Source organism: Molossus molossus, unplaced genomic scaffold (assembly GCF_014108415.1).
Source record: "Molossus molossus isolate mMolMol1 unplaced genomic scaffold, mMolMol1.p scaffold_m16_p_5, whole genome shotgun sequence".
NCBI lineage: Eukaryota > Metazoa > Chordata > Mammalia > Chiroptera > Molossidae > Molossus > Molossus molossus.
Genome location: NW_023425388.1, coordinates 91,950,030 through 91,968,174, shown reverse-complemented (window position 1 = coordinate 91,968,174; position 18,145 = coordinate 91,950,030). Strand labels below are relative to the sequence as shown.

General features: G+C 35.1%; 1 protein-coding gene across 3 annotated transcripts in view; it reads left to right on the top strand.

The window, feature by feature from the left end:
• The window catches only part of EPHA3 (EPH receptor A3), a 347,739-nt gene that overhangs the window by 211,241 nt on the left and 118,353 nt on the right, over nt 1-18,145 (top strand). For all 3 annotated transcript variants that reach the window (XM_036242607.1, XM_036242608.1, XM_036242610.1), the window contains 2 exons: nt 14,089-14,244; nt 14,930-15,265. In XM_036242607.1, coding sequence (XP_036098500.1) covers nt 14,089-14,244; nt 14,930-15,265 — 492 coding nt within the window. The remainder of the gene's footprint in view (nt 1-14,088; nt 14,245-14,929; nt 15,266-18,145) is intronic.

Below are 18,145 nucleotides of genomic sequence, written 5' to 3'. Positions count from 1 at the left end.
TTATTCAAGCATCCACTGGGACCTGAGAAATAATGCTGTGATCACCTAAAAGAGCCTGCCAATTATTGCCATATGTGAGTGTGGTTTTTATAATCTGGACACTTATCCCCTAGGATTTGGACTAATAGCTCTGGCCTTTTACTTCTCATTAACTGTCAGAAAAGCTATCAGACAGAAGAGATATTGGTCAGTGCCAACCTAATACAAATTTGGACAAGTGGCTGAAAGTTGAAAGGATCAGTATCACCTTAGGAACAGTCTGTGCTTATGGAGAAATAAGACTCAGGAAAACTAAAGAATTTTAAAGTAAGGTATGTTTTGATACTCAGTGGAAAAAAGCTCCTTCAAGAAGTGAGGAAAAGAGGTGGAGGGAAGTCGGCCAAGTTTGTAAGTGTTTGCTAATGCATATGGCAGCCAAAAAAATAAAACAAAACATTGGCAGTATTGGGGGTGGGAAGAGTGAGTCTATATAAAGAAGCAAAAGGTTTTGAACTACAAAATGGAGGTAATTATTTCAATTATCCCTGAGGGGAACCCATTTAGCTTTGGTCCTTCCACCAATAAATGCAAGGATTACAGAGGAGAGTAAAGACATTAGTTATGTGTGATAAGAAGATGTGGAATATCCACCAGCAACAAAGGGCAAAGCATTGCTCTGGTTTTCCTATGTTAAAGAAAAAATTATACAGACATAGTATATCTCTGGAAATCCCAAGGGTCTCAAAGATTGATTGAAAAATGATTGAATGTATTGGGTACAGCAAAGGAGGGTTGAACATCTATCAATTACTTATGTGGACAAGAGGTTCTGTTTTGTGATATATTTTTGTGAATTCTCTGAAAAAAATACAACTCTAACAGAGAAGGATAATGCAATACTATTCCAAGGAGAAGTAAATGACTATTAAATCTGCAAAATTAGGAAACTGAGGAAAGGCAAGTGTAGTTTAATAGTTTCAAATACTTTGATAAATAGATGGATTTGTGTCATAGATTTTAGAAATATTGGTACACATTCTGTAAATGTTTAATTACTTATATAATAATACTTACCAATTTCTAAAACATGTTTGAAACTTTCAATTTATTCTTACCAAATCCTAGTAGGTTTTTGTTGTTGTTGTTGTTTTCCTGTTTAACTATCCTCACTTTATGGATACTGAGACATAAAGAAGCTTTGTAACTTTTCTGTTACATAGGTAGTAAGTAGAAGAATCAAATTTGGGCCTGAGTGGTCTGAGCCTGTGCTTTTAACAATTACAATCTCCACATCAAAATGATATCTCCTACTGATCTACCAGCACTGATGTTACATTTTAAGTTGTTGGTCCAGTAGACATGATATATTTTAGTTGATCTGCTCAGAATTTTTCTTTACACTTTGATAAATAGTGTATATTAGCAAATCAGGCAAAAATTGGAGTTCATGGAGCACAGCTTTTCTGTTTTTGAAGCCAAGTATCTGGCCATGAGATCAAAGTCAATGGTGTTCTGGGAAGAAGAATCACCCAATTCAGTAAAGACATTATGTTTTTCTAATGCATTTGTATTAGGAAAGATTTCTGCAGTAATCTTTTCTTGTAATCATTTTACATAAAAAATAAGATCTATATTGCTTATGTTTGCTTCACTGGAAAATCATATTTTTGATAACCAACTTCATTTGATCTCAATACACAAAAGCCTTTATAACAAAACAAAAAACAAACAAACAAAAAACTAAATGTGGCATTTTCCTTGAAAATATGGAATCAGTTTTTTATTTGTTTGTTTGTTTTTGCAGTACAAAGTCTATAAATACCTCACAATTTAGTATAGCAATGGCTAACCCAATGTAACATATAAACTCTGTGTCTTTAGCTGTACATGTCCATTCATTTCCTAACCCAGGAAGTAGGAATAGCACTCAACAACTTGAACAAGAAACTCAAATGTCAGTCCTTAGCATTCTTCCACCTTACACTCTGCATCCACTCTATCTGCAAGAACTATAATGTTATCTACATAATATATCTCAAATGAATACACATCTTTCTATACCCATAACTATTTCTCCGTGTCCTATCATCTCTGATTTAGATTATTTCAGTAGTTTCCTGTCTGTTCCATTCTTGACTCAGTTCAATGCATTTTCCCCATAAGAGCAAGAATAATCTCTTTGAAATGTATATCCAATTGTGCTGTACCCCATGCATGAACCCTTTCAGTGACCTTCTACAATAATTATTATGTAAAAACAAACCCTTACTATAACCTGCAAGGCACTCCGTGGCCTGGCTGGTCTGTATGCGCCCCAGACTGACCTGGCACATGTATCCTCTCTGTTTCAGCTCTACTCTGTTTTCTTTCGTTTCCAGAATCACTCCAAATGCTTTTCTGCCTCATGACTTTCAGCCTAGAATGCCCCGACTTCCAGCTGTAGCTGTTTTCACAGATCACAGAAGTAGTTCAGTGCTTTGTGCATACCACAGAAAGTGATAGACCTCGCCATTAAGGCTAGATGGTGTACATACTTATTACTATTCATTTGGAAATTTGCTAGCTCCTTTTCCATTTTAAATTAATGTAATATGTTTATTTAAGAGACAGTTATTTTTAGTAAATATATTTTAAGTTTTTTCTTTTTATCCTAGGGATATTTCCTTAAACATAATTAAATATTTTTTAAAGGAATATTCAGAATAAACTGGTAAGTCTCCTTCATTTCTAGTTTTGAAATATGACTTATAATTATTGTAAATCACATACATGATTATATAGTATGTATATGTTACACATATTATATATTTCTGCATTTAATACCTAATGGAACATATACATTTAAAAAAGAAATTTCCCATTTTCTTCTAAAACTTAATAATTGATTCATAACTTGGGATTGATTTTCCCAGAAAAATTTGGTCTACTGAGATATCTATGATTGGTTTAACCTAGTAATTAGGCAAAAGAAATATTATTATGGGATACTGTTATGGAGAAATAAAGGCTTCCGTTCTTCTCTTAAAATCTATTGGCTGCTTTTCATAACCCAAGCATTCTGATAGATACCTAGAAATAAAAGCAAAAAAAGGGGGGGTGGAGTCAATGAGGTGCTCACTCTCTTACCTATCACATCACAATAAAATAAGTTGAGTTTTAAGAGTAGAATGTTTTTATACATGTTTTATGAAAATATGGTTATATTTTCAGTGTTTAGTTTATATGTAGATCCAATAACTAGAATGATTTACAAGATATATCAAATATCAACTAAGTAAAGCACACTGTTTGGAAAGAATAATTTCAGGTAGTTAAGATGTTCTCTGGCCTGTAAGCATGCAGATGATAAAATATAGAGGCAATCAGAAATGGGTTCTTAACTATGAGTTTGGATGATTTCTGATATTTCTGAACATGAACTTAGCTAGTCACAGAAATGTATCCTTCTCTTCTGGTATAGATTCCTTCAATATATCATCAAATAAATGGAAAGTACTATAAAACCAAGATTTACTCAAAAGTAGAATACAGATCTAGCTGCTAAAACTTGCATTAAAGGCATTTTAGATGTACTACTTTCCAGTCTTAATTAATATTTTATTGGTTTTAAATCTGTTGTTACTTAGCTGTGCCAAAATTACAATCAAAGTGACAGTACAGGTTGAGGGCAGTGCTGAAGGCTTTTTTGGGTATCTTTCCTGAAGTGCATCAACTCTACCCCCAAATCTTGGAAAAGGTGCTAATATTTTTCACTCTTATTAGTATTCTGAATATTTACTCTTCATAGACACTTTGCAGAACTCCAAATACAAGGTTTTGTTATAGTAAAAATATCACCCATCAAAGATATAACAGATAAAGTTGAGTATTTCATATTCCTAGACTCCTTGAGAATTCTTAATGTGCAACTGAAGTAATAAAGTAGAATTGCATTAGTCTCTGTAGTTTTTATTGGAAAATGAATATGGTATGGTCCCTCCCCCCCACCCTACACCCTACATTATGAAGTTCCTGTGTCAGCTGATACAATAGAGAAAGTAGAAGATTCATTCTTTGGTAAGCAGGCAGAATCCCCTGCAAAAAAAAAAAAAAAAAATGGAAGCACTCTGTTTCCAGTGCTAGATTTCCTTCCATCAGAGCCAGTCACCTGACTAGACTTGGGCTCGACAAATTATTGAAGGAAATGACTATTGACAATCAGTTACTCTGACAAAGTGATGTAATCAATTGTCACATGTGCCATGTGATGACCTGTCTAACATCTTTAGAGTCACACCGTATAAATTTGTTACATTAATTTTAGGTGCTGGATCCATCATTAATCCTACATTAGTCATCGCTTTTAAATTTTACAGAAGGAGAAGACAATAGATGTAAAACAGAATAATTACCAGTGTCTCGGTTTCATTTCTGGTTACAAAAGTTAATAGCAGCCAATCCACTTAATATCATTAAGCCTCAATTCATCTCCTCAGGGAGAATGGATAATACCTGTCCAACTGGGTTGTTCTGAGTCCAGAGTACCTAGAGCTGGGTAAGGTGATGTGAAGAGGTAATGTAATCTGCTGGGGACTTCAGAGGCTGCTGGGACAAAATGTCACTAAATGCCCCATTCCCTTCCAATCCCTCACCTCGAATGCCTTGTGTACAAGATCTAAACCCCTAAATCTGCAATTGTAAGAAGAAAATAAACAATTATCCTGAATAAATTTCTCAAGTCAAGGAACAAAATTCTAAACAGTAACTCAGAAGGGTAGATGGAATGTATACTAACCTCTACCTTGAAAAAAACCCTTAAAATGCACCCAGGGGTCTAAATTAGAGAAGCACACATGCGTGTACACACACACACACACACACACACACACTAGATGTGGCTATTTTAAAATACACAGATATACCTACTCTTTCCCATATTTATTTCCTTCCCTCCCTTTCCCATCTCCTATCGCTCTCTCCCCCCTAACCCACATGCCCCCTTCAAGAGCAGCATAGGTTACCAAATCTGGTCACCAAACCTGGTTATGTGAAATGACCAGATAGAATGAACAAAAATGGGAGAGAGACTCCTACTGTTATCGCTCTTCCTTATGTTCCAAAACCCTAATGTGTCCCAGTGATTTATACAATAAGAATAATACTTGTCAAATATAAGCAATATTTTAATATTTCCTCTCTAATATTTTCTCCCTTTCTCATTCTTTCTGTCCTTTATTTCTCTCCTCCTCTTAAATTTAATTGTATCCCTTTTATTGCAATGCATATATCCCCCAAGATGAATGTAAAGTTCTAGGACAGTAGAGTCATAGCTGTGAAGAAAAAAATATGTTCATCTCCATATTTAGAAATTAACCACATAAATGATTTCAATCAGTTGCACTTTTTTATTCAACACTATAAATACTACTATTGCTGTGGCACCTACCCATGAATTTTGTCTATATATTTAAAGAAGTTCCTTTCCACCTTAATTGCAGGGGTATTGAGGGAGAAAGCAGGAGAGAGATTTTTGTACTTTTGAAATACATGTTACACTAGACATACACATTTGAAATGTTACACTGACAATTTTTTCCTTTAAAAACATTGTATTCTTATGCAAATAGAAACATTTTTAATAGGAAATAATTAATATTATGTAAAATCCAAATATAGCATCTTGTTATTCTACATAATTATGAACATTTATGTCTTTCTAAACAGTTTCAAAATAGGCAATTGAATTTTTGTGAAACATACATTTGGCTAACAGTTTTTGCTGATCACGTGGGCATCAAATTTTCATAGTTTTTATGTTTTTGTTGTGAAATCAATTTTTATCCATTTAAGGAGTGAATCCCAAAAGACCTTGAGTAGAAATCTCTTTTTATCTTGGAGAAAATATTTACCATAAACATAAAATCAAACAAAAAAAGAGACTCTAGAGTTACATTAACTAATTTTTTTCTGTTACCTTATGAATGGCTGTGAGCCATGAAGGTTACTCAAAACAAATTTTAAATTGGAAACATCTAGTGGGTAATATTTTGGGATCAACGTATATATGATACATTAATTTTATTTTAAGGCCATTCATTTTTTCAACATATTATTATCAAAAATGGTTTAGTTTAATAAATTTCAAAATATAAAAATGGAAGAGGAAACTGATGGGGTTATATGAAGGGTGAGATCTAAGTGTGAAAGCTGCAGAGGTATTTCCCCAGGACAAAAATAGACATTATTGTAAAATAAACATATCTAAAAAGCTAAGATAGGTTTAGGACACTCCGTTCTTCCTTAAATGTGGAAGACTACTGAAAAGTCGGCAAAACATCATGTCCTTAGGACCAGGGGCTGTTTGAATATTCTCTTTGTGGCAAATGTCCACTGGACGTATTTCAGTGTTACTGGCACCTGTCTTGCTAACTCTGACGGAGCAACAACAAACACAATCGAGTCTTGTTACTAAGCTACCTTTGAGCCATGCTAGATTGTGATGGATTCCGTTGTGTTTAATGGTGTGGTGGCATTTTGCCTTAGGCCTTTTTGATTGAACAGGGGAAAGAACAGAAGAAGGAAACACTTGATCACTTTGTAAATGCTGCACATTGCAGGCCGGGTTTAATGACTGAATGTAGCCACTTCCAGTGTATTGAAATGCCTCTGCCTTGCCTCAAAGCATTGTACCTCTATTCAAATGGCAAAGAATAGAGTTCCTGTAAGACTGTGGAGTGCAGCTCATTTTGGGAATAAACAGTTGCTTTGACCTTGTACCGGCAAATAGACCCTGTCAGGTCTGGAATTGCAAGGCCAAGAAATCATCTGTTTAGTCAGGGCTGGTTCTGGCCATTAGTTTGTGTTGATGGCTGGGAATTGATAATATAGCCCTGTGTCTATGAAGCTAGGGTCTGAATACTAAAAGGGCCCTATTTACCAACAGCTTTATTTTTTAATTTAAAGTTAGTTCAAATTGAAATCATCCTTTTAACTCTTAATTAGGACCATGTTTTCTCTTAAAAGTCAACCACATTAGTCAACTGGAGACAAAATTCACTTTGCAATTGAAAGGCTGTCTACTTTCTTTCAACAGTAGCCACCATGGTTTACTAAGTGCATTTGTTTTCCTTTCACTATGGTAACTTTACCCATTCTCTGTATCAGCAGAGCGTAAACCCATCAATTACAACTTAGAGGAAAAATGTGCTATGTGCTTTGGGAATGAAGCCAAGATTCTATCATGAAGTTTTTCTATAATTATTATTCATTGTATAGGTAGGGCTCATAATACTCCCTATTTTATACTTTTTTCCTTTATTATTTTCCAAAGCTGGTAGTTTGTTATTTTACCCTACTTCTGACCCATAGTATGTAGTTCCTGTTTTATTGTTACCTCTTCATAAATACAGAATCAGCAGATTCCAAAATATTTCAGATTCATTCACTACAAATTGGTATTATTTTGGCTTCCTCCTATTATTCATATTTTTAGTGTTTCTTAATAGAAAATTAACATTTGGCAAGGGTGTCAGCATTTTGTTCCACTGTAGCCCATCCTGGGGGTTTTCAATAAGTTTGGGGTTTGCTCAATAAATGAGCAAGTATGCCTTCACCAATGCAGCATGTAAAATACAGGAACTGAGAGCTAGGTTAGCAAGGGGAAGGCAAATAAAACTTTTCTGCATACTAACAGGTGGGAGATGTGTATTCTTTTACATTGTATTTTCAATATTGTGTTTGTTTTCCTTGCAAAAAAAGAATAAAAATAAAGACATCATCTTATATTTTTAAAAATGTATAAGAATAAGTAACATCAATTTTTTATTTTTTGTTCATTCCCATAGATTCCCAAACTTCTAAAATTCTAATCTACAATGTACATAAGAGGAAGAGTATAATTAAATATAATTTTAATATGCTGTTGGCCAGGATTGATGTGTAATAATAGGGAATTATTCGTTTGGCACTCAATCTATCTTTAAATTAATCCAATTATGGATGGGCATATCCTTTGAATACATTCTGCTTTGATACTGGAAAACACGGAAAAGGTCAAAGTTTGTCAATTCTTGCTGAAGTATATTTCTTTTAGGTAAGAAGAGAACCTCATTTCTTCATCTTATTGTCCCTATGTGATTTTATAGTTTCAGTGGCTCATTATACTCCTTAAAGCAGTGATGAAAGTGAAGATAATTTGTTGTATGTTTTTTCTATTTAGAAAGTTCTAGGAATCTTACAATTTTGGGTATTCAAAGTATTAACTTTTTAAAGTGTCTAGTCTAAAGAATTTTAAAGATAACATAGTCAATACCTGCCATTTAATAAATGAGGAAATCAAAGTCTAGAGAGGACAATTGGTTGCAAGTTAATCTTGCACTTAAAAAATGCACCCCATAGTCTGACTGGTGTGGCTCAGTTGTTGAGCGTTGACCCATGCACCAAGAGGTTGCTGGTTTGATTCCTGGTCAGTACACATGCCTAGGTTGTGGGCCTGATCCCCAGTAGGGGGCATGCAGGAGGCAGCCAATCAATGTTCTCTCTCATTGATGTTCCTGTCTTTCTCTCCCTCTCCATTCCACTCTCTCTAAACTCAATAAAGGAAAAAAAATTTTTTTTAAATGCACCCCATCAACTGCTACGTCCTGGAAAATGTTTTAGACACAGGACATACAAAATGAACAGGAATAACTCCTATCTCTATATTGCTTGGGGTCTAACCTAGGAATACATAATAACTACCAAATAAAACTTCAGACATATTTATAGAAGAGAAAATCACTATTCCAACCATCTCATTAAAATTTGAAAACCACTGGTCAGTGAATTTGAGATAACACTTATTTAGTAGAATAGACTAGATAAAAACCTGCATTTTCTCTTTCCTAGTGCAATGCTTCCTATAAGATGATGACAATACCTTGAAATGTTGGGATAAAAAGAAGAGAAATCGGGGGTTTCTTGGTAAAGATAACATAAAAGTGTCCTATTGAAAAATATTTTAACAATTGCATTCTCAAGTGAGGAGATCCATTTCTAAAATAACAATGACATACAGAGTCAATCTCCTCTTTAAAGTTTGAATTATGACTTTTATCACCATAATAGTGAACACTGTAAAGTGTCTGGGTCATTTTCGGAGATCAGTACATGTTTGTTGAATGAAGTCAATAAATGAAATTCAAACATTATATGAAAGATCTGTTACTAGTAATCATTATGCTCTCCACCCAGTTGAGTTTGAGGAACTGATACCTCCTGCTTTTAATGAGTGTTAATTTTGATTCATGGATCATCCTACTTAGATTTATCAATACAAAGTCAAAGATATGAATTCTGGCCACACTTAACTACTTCAAAAACGTCAATTACAGCAAGGGAATAAAGCATCTCTTAGGCTGCATAGAAAAAAAAAAGGTGGCAAATTGTCTACACAGAAAGGATTTTTAAAAATTAAATATTTTATTAAAAATTTTTTGTTGACATAATTGCAGGTGTCCCCCTTTTCCCTGCCATTTGTCCACCTCTACCTACCCTCACTTCCCCCTTTTCTCAGCCTTCACCAAACTATTGTCAATGCCCATGGGTATGTATACATGTTCTTTAGCTAATCCCTTCACCAAGGGTCTCAGTCTCTTGAATCACTCTTTGGTGTCACTACCCTGGGACTGAAATTTAAGAATACTTTTACTAACATTTTACCAATGAGGACATGTACTACTGGGTTAACTAAAGAAGGATGTCAATCAGAATTCTGTCATTTAGGTTGCAGATGCTTCACATGTGTGTATCCACCTTAGTAAGTATTACTTTAGTAGCTCACCTACTCCAGGAAGAACCTTGACTATGGAGTAGAAGTTCTTTGCGTTAAAACTTAAAACTGGATAAATCTGAATTAGTGTTAATTTGTTTACCTTACTTGCCTTTTCTCTCTTTTCCCTGATATTCTGTAATCAGTTAATCAAGAGGTCTCTTGAGTAATAAAAAGAAAGAAAACATACCATATTTACATCTTACTCATTACATGGATTTTTTTTTTTTAATGTGCTGAACCTCCTCATTCTCTAAGATAATACTTAAATGAGAAAAATATGCATATTACTTTATCACTGGTTTTACATCCAAGGTAGGGAAGCAGAAGCTGTCAAATGAAAATCATTGCTTTTACCACCATAAGCAGTAATAATAAAACACATGTTTATGTCCCTTAGAGGTAAAGTTTCAAATACTTTCATGATAATTTTTGGAAGATGAAGAAGGTATAATACATAGATAGTTATTTAAGCACAAGTTGATTTACTGCAAAGGAGGGAGATTATTTATTGATAGGAAAAATTTTAAAGTATGTATGTTATATAAAGAATTTCCTATTAGGGGAATAAAGAGAGTATTCCCTACTAGTATAATAATTTTATTATTAATATGAGTTATCTAGTTATATTCTTAAGTTTGTTGAGCAATTTTGGTGGAGAATTCAGAGATCTTTCTTAGAGCAAGAAAGGGAAAATTTACTTGCATGCCTCTCATATAGAGTATGTCACCTTATTCTTGAATTTGACAGACTCCCTCAGCCTTTCCAACTAAAAACACCCATCTGACCATAAGAAGGTCAGATGTCAAATAGAAAATCCTAGAGAAAGAGAAGAGAACGTTAGCTTTTATGAAATGATTTCTTACTAAAAATAGATATAAAAAGATTTGGATTTATGTAATTAAATATGTTTTTTAGATGATTTTTCTTCAATCTACCAAGAGTTTAGAATTGGTAAGAAATGGCTTCAGAGAATAATTTGCTTTTAGTAAGTGATTCATAAATATTTAAAAGCAGAAAAAAAATCTCTTCTTTATTCACACTGCCATTGAATGTCTTTGTTATCTTGAGCATACTACTCTTTCTTTTTCTTCTCTTTTATAATTTTTTGTTCCTTATTAATTTTAAAGGAAGAGAGAGACAGAAACATCAATGAGATCTCCTCCTGCTTACTCCTGACTTGGCCCACAAGTTGTGCATGTGCCTTGACCAGCAATAGAACCAGTGACCTCTGGTGCATGGGTTGATGCTCAACCACTGATCCACACTGGCAGGGCAGCATAATACTTTTTCTACATGTGCTTTAACTGACCATTCTGTAAGATGCATGGCTTAACATCTCATTCTTTTCACAGAATGGTTGAGATTCGATTGAGGTGGTTCATATGAAAGTACTTCAGAAAGAGTGTACAAAATGTAGGATATTATGTACTCTAGGGTTATACTCTTATAGAGTTGACATTCAATGGACATCTATAAATTTGTGGTCAAAGCCTATCAGCAGAAGATAGAGTACATCCTGTCCCTGTGTGTCACCTAAGGATGTAGAATATACCGACTGGCTGATGTGATTTCTTAGAATCATTTTAGTTCCATTATGCTATGATTGTGTTTAATCAGTACATCTCAACTGAATTCTTTGTCCTTTTTGTCATTTAGAAATGCTTTCTGCTGTGAGTAAAAGAAAACTTGACCATAGTGACTTAAACAAACAAGCTGTTATTTTTCTGACATTAAAATAAATCTTGAGATAGGTACTTGCTGGGTCAGCAAGTGCAGGGTACACATTCTCTGATTTTTTTGGCCTTTAACTTATTGTCATATGTAAGCCATTAAGTCCATAATCAATTCTGGAATAATGTAGATGAAGTGGCTTCAGTTACATTTGGACCATCTTGTGAAGGGCGGCCGGGTGGGGGTGGGGGAGCTATCCCAAAGACTTTCATCAGATTTCTGTTAGTATCTCTTTGGTCATAACGTTGGCCATCCATCATTATTTGCAATGAAGTCCGAGTTCAGGAGCACTGGGTTGGATGCAATTCTGAACAAAGCAGGATTCTATTAACAAGCAGAAGCAGAGTCTGGCTATTGAGTATGCATCCAACTGTACCCACCACATTCCTCTGCTTAGCAGTTTGTTCCTTCACGTTGATTTATTTGTGTTTAATTACGCTTTGCACAAGTCAGCTTCTTCCATCATTTCATGATCTTTCTCAGATGAGATTTCTCTGGGTAGTCTCTCCCAGCTCAGTCAGAACGGACTGCTCGCCCCATGTGGCTTGTGTTAAACGTCTGGTGCCCATTTTATAGGGGCCCTTTGGGGATGGACAGAATTAGGGAATTTGTATCTTTAAGGATACCAAAAAAAGCCTGAAATAGAGTAGATTTTTTACAAAGATTTATTGAACTGCAAATGTATGTGCCTACGTATATTGTACTATTGCCATCTCTAAGATTATTTAGTCATAATTAGGTAAAGTCTAGTTACTAGTTTGAATTAACATTCTTAACTTCTAAGTTGATTAGCTGTCATTATTAACTGGTTGTATTTAAGTTACTATCAGAAATCTTTGGCTGTAACGTTGTAGCTAAGAAGTAATTGTATGACTGTCTTGTCTTTTCTTTATATATCACATGGTATAAATATTTATAATAGTTACAAAAAGAGATTGACTGTTTAGCGAACACTTTCATGCTAAATGTAAAAACTGTAGCAGCCCTAAATAAAGACCCACAGATAAACTTATAAGCAAACAAAATAACAAAGCAACTTAATCTTGAAAGACTCAGTAATGCCCCTTGCAAATTTAAAGGCCTTTCAGTAATGAGCTAAATTGAAACCAGAAGTTAAGTGCATAGTTTGTTTATACCTTATATCATTTTCTCTGAGGCAATATAAGAGGAGATATGAGTAGAACTTTCTAACCAATGCTTTCAGACAGTGTTCAAAAGTTTATAATCCTAATCTGTGGTTGATTAGGGCAAAACGATTTATTTTAGTGGCTCTCAATGTGGCACCAGAAGTTGTTCAACTTAATGTAACTTGGTCCTAGAGCATCCATTCTTGGTAGAAACTGGAAAACAGCAGGACTAAATTAATGATTACTATCATTTTAAGTTATTCTAATTGTTTGTCTTGGCAGTGTGTTTCCTAGGAACTTTCTAGTAGGAAGATATACTATTATGGATAAAATGTGTTATCTTTCAAAATGCATTTAATGGTTATAAAAGTTAAGATTTGTCCACACAGGCTTTAGTGGAATTCAGATATCCTGTTATTCACAGTATGAAGTTGATGTAAGAAAAGTCTGGAATTCAATGATAAAGATAATCTATAAGGCCTATTCTATACTTTAAGCCATTAAATCTCACTGTAGCACTAAAGTTGAGTATTAAAGATTCAAAAAATTACTGATTCCAAAGATATTCTAAAGGAAACTTTAAAAATTCAAACCACAAATTCCTTCCTCGAAAGAATGTCAAAGTACTACTTGCTGGGATTTTCATCGTGAATTTAGTTCTCAATGTAATTACAAAAATGGATAAAATAAAACAATACAGCACTTTAAATCTTATACAAGATTTAATGAAAATAAAATAATAGAGGCAGATGAAAACAATGTTTGATAACCAGTTCATTGGAGTTTTAAAAAAATGATTCAGGGATATGACCAGAAATAAAGAAGACAACATAGAGTTATTTTAAGAAGCTTTAAGCTAATAAAAATTCACAAGTGTATCAGTTTAAATAGAAACTGTACCTCCCTATGACTGAGATATAGAAAAAGAAATATATTTATTTAAATAGAAATTGTACCTCCTTGTGTATTTGAAATACAGACAAGGAACTATATTGTACTCTTTATTTGAGGTCATTATCATATCATTAATAAGTAATAATACAAGAATGAACTCTGTGTTTCGTGTACTCACGACAGTGCAGGTCGTGTCCACATTGCATCATGTTTAAAAAGGGAATGACTACATGATGACATGGCTTTGCTTTATTTTCTCCACAAATATTCCAATGCCAAGTAAAGCTGTGAAAACATGAGCTGGAAATTTCATCACACTCTTGTGCCAAAATAATCTAAATCTTATGGGTTTTTTTTTTTTTTTTTTAACATTTGGTGCAAATTCAAATGTATATGTGGAGAAACTACACGGGACCATGTAGTTTCTTCTGTAAATGCTAAAAGGAAAAATGATTTTTTTCTTCTTAGTGAATGCATGCCCTAACATCCTGAAATCTGCTTTACATATTTTCAAAAACACATTTTCAAAATGATTACAGAACTTTAAAAGAGTCATTTTGTTTGTAGCTTGTCGACCCGGTTTCTACAAGGCTGTGGATGGTAATACGAAGTGTGCAAAGTGCCCGCCTCACAGTTCGACGCACGAAGACGGTTCGATGAACTGCAGGTGTGAGAATAATTACTTCCGAGCAGACAAAGACCCTCCATCCATGGCTTGTACCCGTGAGTAGTTTTGCTGCAACCCATGCCTCCATGCTTGTTTTCTTTCTTTTTTTCTTCTTGTAATTGTGGATTTTTGTTTGTTCTAAGCATTTGGCCCATTTCCGTGTATTATCCATGCGCCAATTGAAAGCTTTCTCTGCTTCACTTTCCATGCTTGGCTCACCACAAATGCAACATTTCTCACACAAAATGAATTGATTTTTAAAACATTCCCTGCAACAGGACCCCAGAAAGAAAGGAAATTGTGTGTGTCTTGTTTTAGATTTTGCAGTATATTAGACAGGAGAGGGGACGTTATAAGCATGGGATTCGTGTTTTTACATTTCTATTCCCTTATTACATGTTGGTCAGAGGTCAGAGGGAAAGAGGACTAAGATTTATAAAACCAATACCAAAGTTTTCATAGCTATTCACAAGGGCATTGCATTTAGTGGTAAATTCCTTTGTTGGACTTTCTGAATGTGCATTCAACCTTGAGTCAAATCTCCCCTGCTCATAGCTCGGAGAGAACAGTGGTCTTGAATCCATGTGTCTATAATCTCACGGATCCTCTAAGGACAAATTAAAAGTATATAATAAAGACAAGATGGTTATTTACCTCTTTCAGTTCCGTTGTAAATTATCTCTTCCCTTGTAGTAGAAACCAGAAGTGAGGCTCATTAATCTTTGTTGAACTACTTCGCAGGACCTCCATCTGCACCAAGAAATGTTATCTCTAATATAAACGAGACCTCAGTTATCCTGGACTGGAGCTGGCCCCTGGACACGGGGGGCCGGAAGGATGTTACCTTCAACATCGTATGTAAGAAATGTGGGTGGAACGTGAAACAGTGTGAGCCGTGCAGCCCGCACGTCCGCTTCCTCCCGCGACAGTTCGGGCTCACCAACACCACGGTGACAGTGACCGACCTCCTAGCACACACTAACTACACCTTCGAGATCGATGCCAGGAACGGGGTGTCAGAGCTGAGCTCCCCACCAAGGCAGTTCGCTGCGGTCAGCATCACCACTAATCAGGCTGGTGAGTAGTGCTGGGTGCTCCGACCCCTGCTCGCATTGACAGAGAGGGAAGACAGGCTGGGAAAACCAAGATCTGGGAAACTTCAGGATTGTCTCTTCTAACACTTTTAGACAGTTAGGGTACATTAAATAATTCAATTCTTCAAATATAAGAACGAATCATATTTGTTAGATGATTTTTATTTTTGTTTAATCCATTGCTACCCAGTTTGGAATCTTTAAATAATTGGGGCTCTGGAGGTAGTACTTGTGGGACTTGTTGAAGCATTTTCGTGTTTCAGAGGATTTAGACCATTGAACCTTAGCTGTGAAAAGGTTATGTAGCATATTTAAAGTTTGAAATATCTTTACCTGTTACAATTGTATCAGATTTTTTATGTAGTTATTCAGTTATGTCATGATCATCATAAGATCTGAATATTAAAGCTTAGAAAGTTATAATTATCTGATTAATTAGAAATAAGAAAAAACATTTTAGTCAGCATCTACAATTTGTATTTAAAAAACCAAAATATAAAATTTGTTGAGAGGCACAGTGAAAAGAGGTCTTGCTGGAGAATATTTAGAAGCACCAACATCTAAAAAATAATTTCCTAGAGTAAATTGTTAGGTGATTTCACCAACTACATTTTCCACTGACAATATTTTCCTAATTAAAAAAAAAAAATGCTATATTAACAGGCTGTGGGCAAAGACTCTTTGCGGGGAGTGGGAAAAAGAAACAAACAACCTACTTCTCACCTGTCTTTATGTTACATCCAAACATTCCTGTCTTCACTGCCAGTCACCCGCTTCTTTTAGTCACTCATTCAACCTTCTATGTGTTTTCTAGTTCCCCTGATAATTCTTGTGATTTTTAATAGGATTTTTAACAGTCTGGTATTTGAAATTATTTTGGGGATTTTAGTTGTGATTCTCTCAAACATAAAGAAGTATTCTGCTTTATGGAGTATACAGAGATATACCAATGACACTCCTTTGAGACAAGACACTCATCCTCCAATGTTGAATGAAAACTGTGATGAATGAATAAGGAAATTTTCTTTTGGAACCAACAAAGCTTGGGCAAAGTTAAGCCGATAGATATTTTTGTACATAATTTTTGCTACAAGATACCATAATTAGGAAAACATTCCAAACTGTTTAGTGCAGAACTATTATAGCATCATTTATGCACAAATAAACATTGGAGCCAAAAAAGGGAAAAGGGAAGAGACAGGATGCACCTTGAACTGGAGAACCACAGCTTCTTAAATCAGCTCCCAGTTGAGTCCCCCCCTGAGCTGGAAGTCAGGATGGAATTTAAATTCAGCTTCTTTTCTACATTTGGCTAAGCTTTCGGAAGTCCCCCTGCTCTGTAGTGGGACTTGCCCTTTTGCTCTGGGGATGTGTACGCTGCATGCCTTAGGAGAAAGGGAAGGAGGGATGACCAATTCCCCATCAGCTGGAAGAGGGCGTAGTGAAGACAAACAACTAGCCAGAAAAACCCATCACTTTCCTTTCGCTCACTTGGCTGGCTCAGTAAGGTTCAACTACCAAGGGTAAACTATTAATAGGTGTCATCCAGGGCTAATATTAAGCAAGTCAGCACCACTGTGACTGTTGCTTGTTAAAATGTTGTACTACCTTTATACTGGTTGGAAGTAGTTCCAACTGCTCCTGCAAATTAGCATGGAAATGCATCTGTTCTGATTAATTCCTCTAGTACCCTGAGTAGCCTCCTAAACCCAGTATTGTAGGTCCACCCATCCTCCACCTTAATCCAGCAACCAAAAGTATAAATCCTGGTCTAAGAGGGGTTTCTAGAGCCCTGTGCTAGACATCCTCGATCTTGAGGGGTCTATGTCCCTGACATTATAGTTGACAGATATTTTTAATATAACCCCTGACAGAGTCCATCCTCAAATGTGTCTCCTTCTGATTCCAGACCCCTCTCGTATTCCTCCTTTGCTTCTACTCTGTCTACTGATGAAAATTGGACACTTTCAGTGGTCTCGTGATGACAAATAAACCTCATTGTGCATAAGACATGACTTTTAAATGAAGTGCACTGATTTATTATTTTAATTTTACTTCCAGAACCTGTAATTTCTCCCTCTTGAAGCTAGATCCAGACCAACTAACACGAGTTTTTGCTTTGCTTCAGCAAATGATATTTAAACTTTGTAACTAATAATATTTTAACACATGTAACACATTTATTCTACTATCTTCCATGAGAGGAAAAGAAAAAGAATAATGCTATTTCTATGTATCACATGGTATAGCTCTGGTATTCAATGAACACAGGAATTTTAAGAAATTACAATTATGTGGCAAATGGCTTTCCCGAATCCTATATTTCATGCAGATTTACTACATTGTTTAAAATGGGAGCATCAATCTGTGTTATAATCATATCCTAAGACAAACAGAACATAGAAAAACAAGCACGAACTCCTTATATTCTATTTTATCATTGGCCTCTGGCTTTCTGACAATGCATTTATCCAGAAATAAATACTTCCATACATATACAATGAATGAATATAGGTACAGCGGTAACACGGGCAGTCCAAGACATTCAAAATAAATGGGGTTGATGCTTTGGCCCTCCCAGTTACAAATCACAGGACAAGACAGAGCTTCAGCAGGGATGGTATCAGTTACTCTCCCTAAACACGCTCTCATTTTCTTTTTAAATCACAGATTTATCTACAGTATGCACTGTAGGCATTTTATATATTTGTTTCAGGGTGTATGTATTTTTTGTGTGCCTGGGTAGGTATAGGTCTTTGTTCCATCTTCAATCCCCAAAATAAGATATATAAACAAGATTAAAAGCAATGCATTTCTCCAGAGAGTGTTTCTTTGTTTTGCTTGAGTTTTGTTCTTGTGAAGG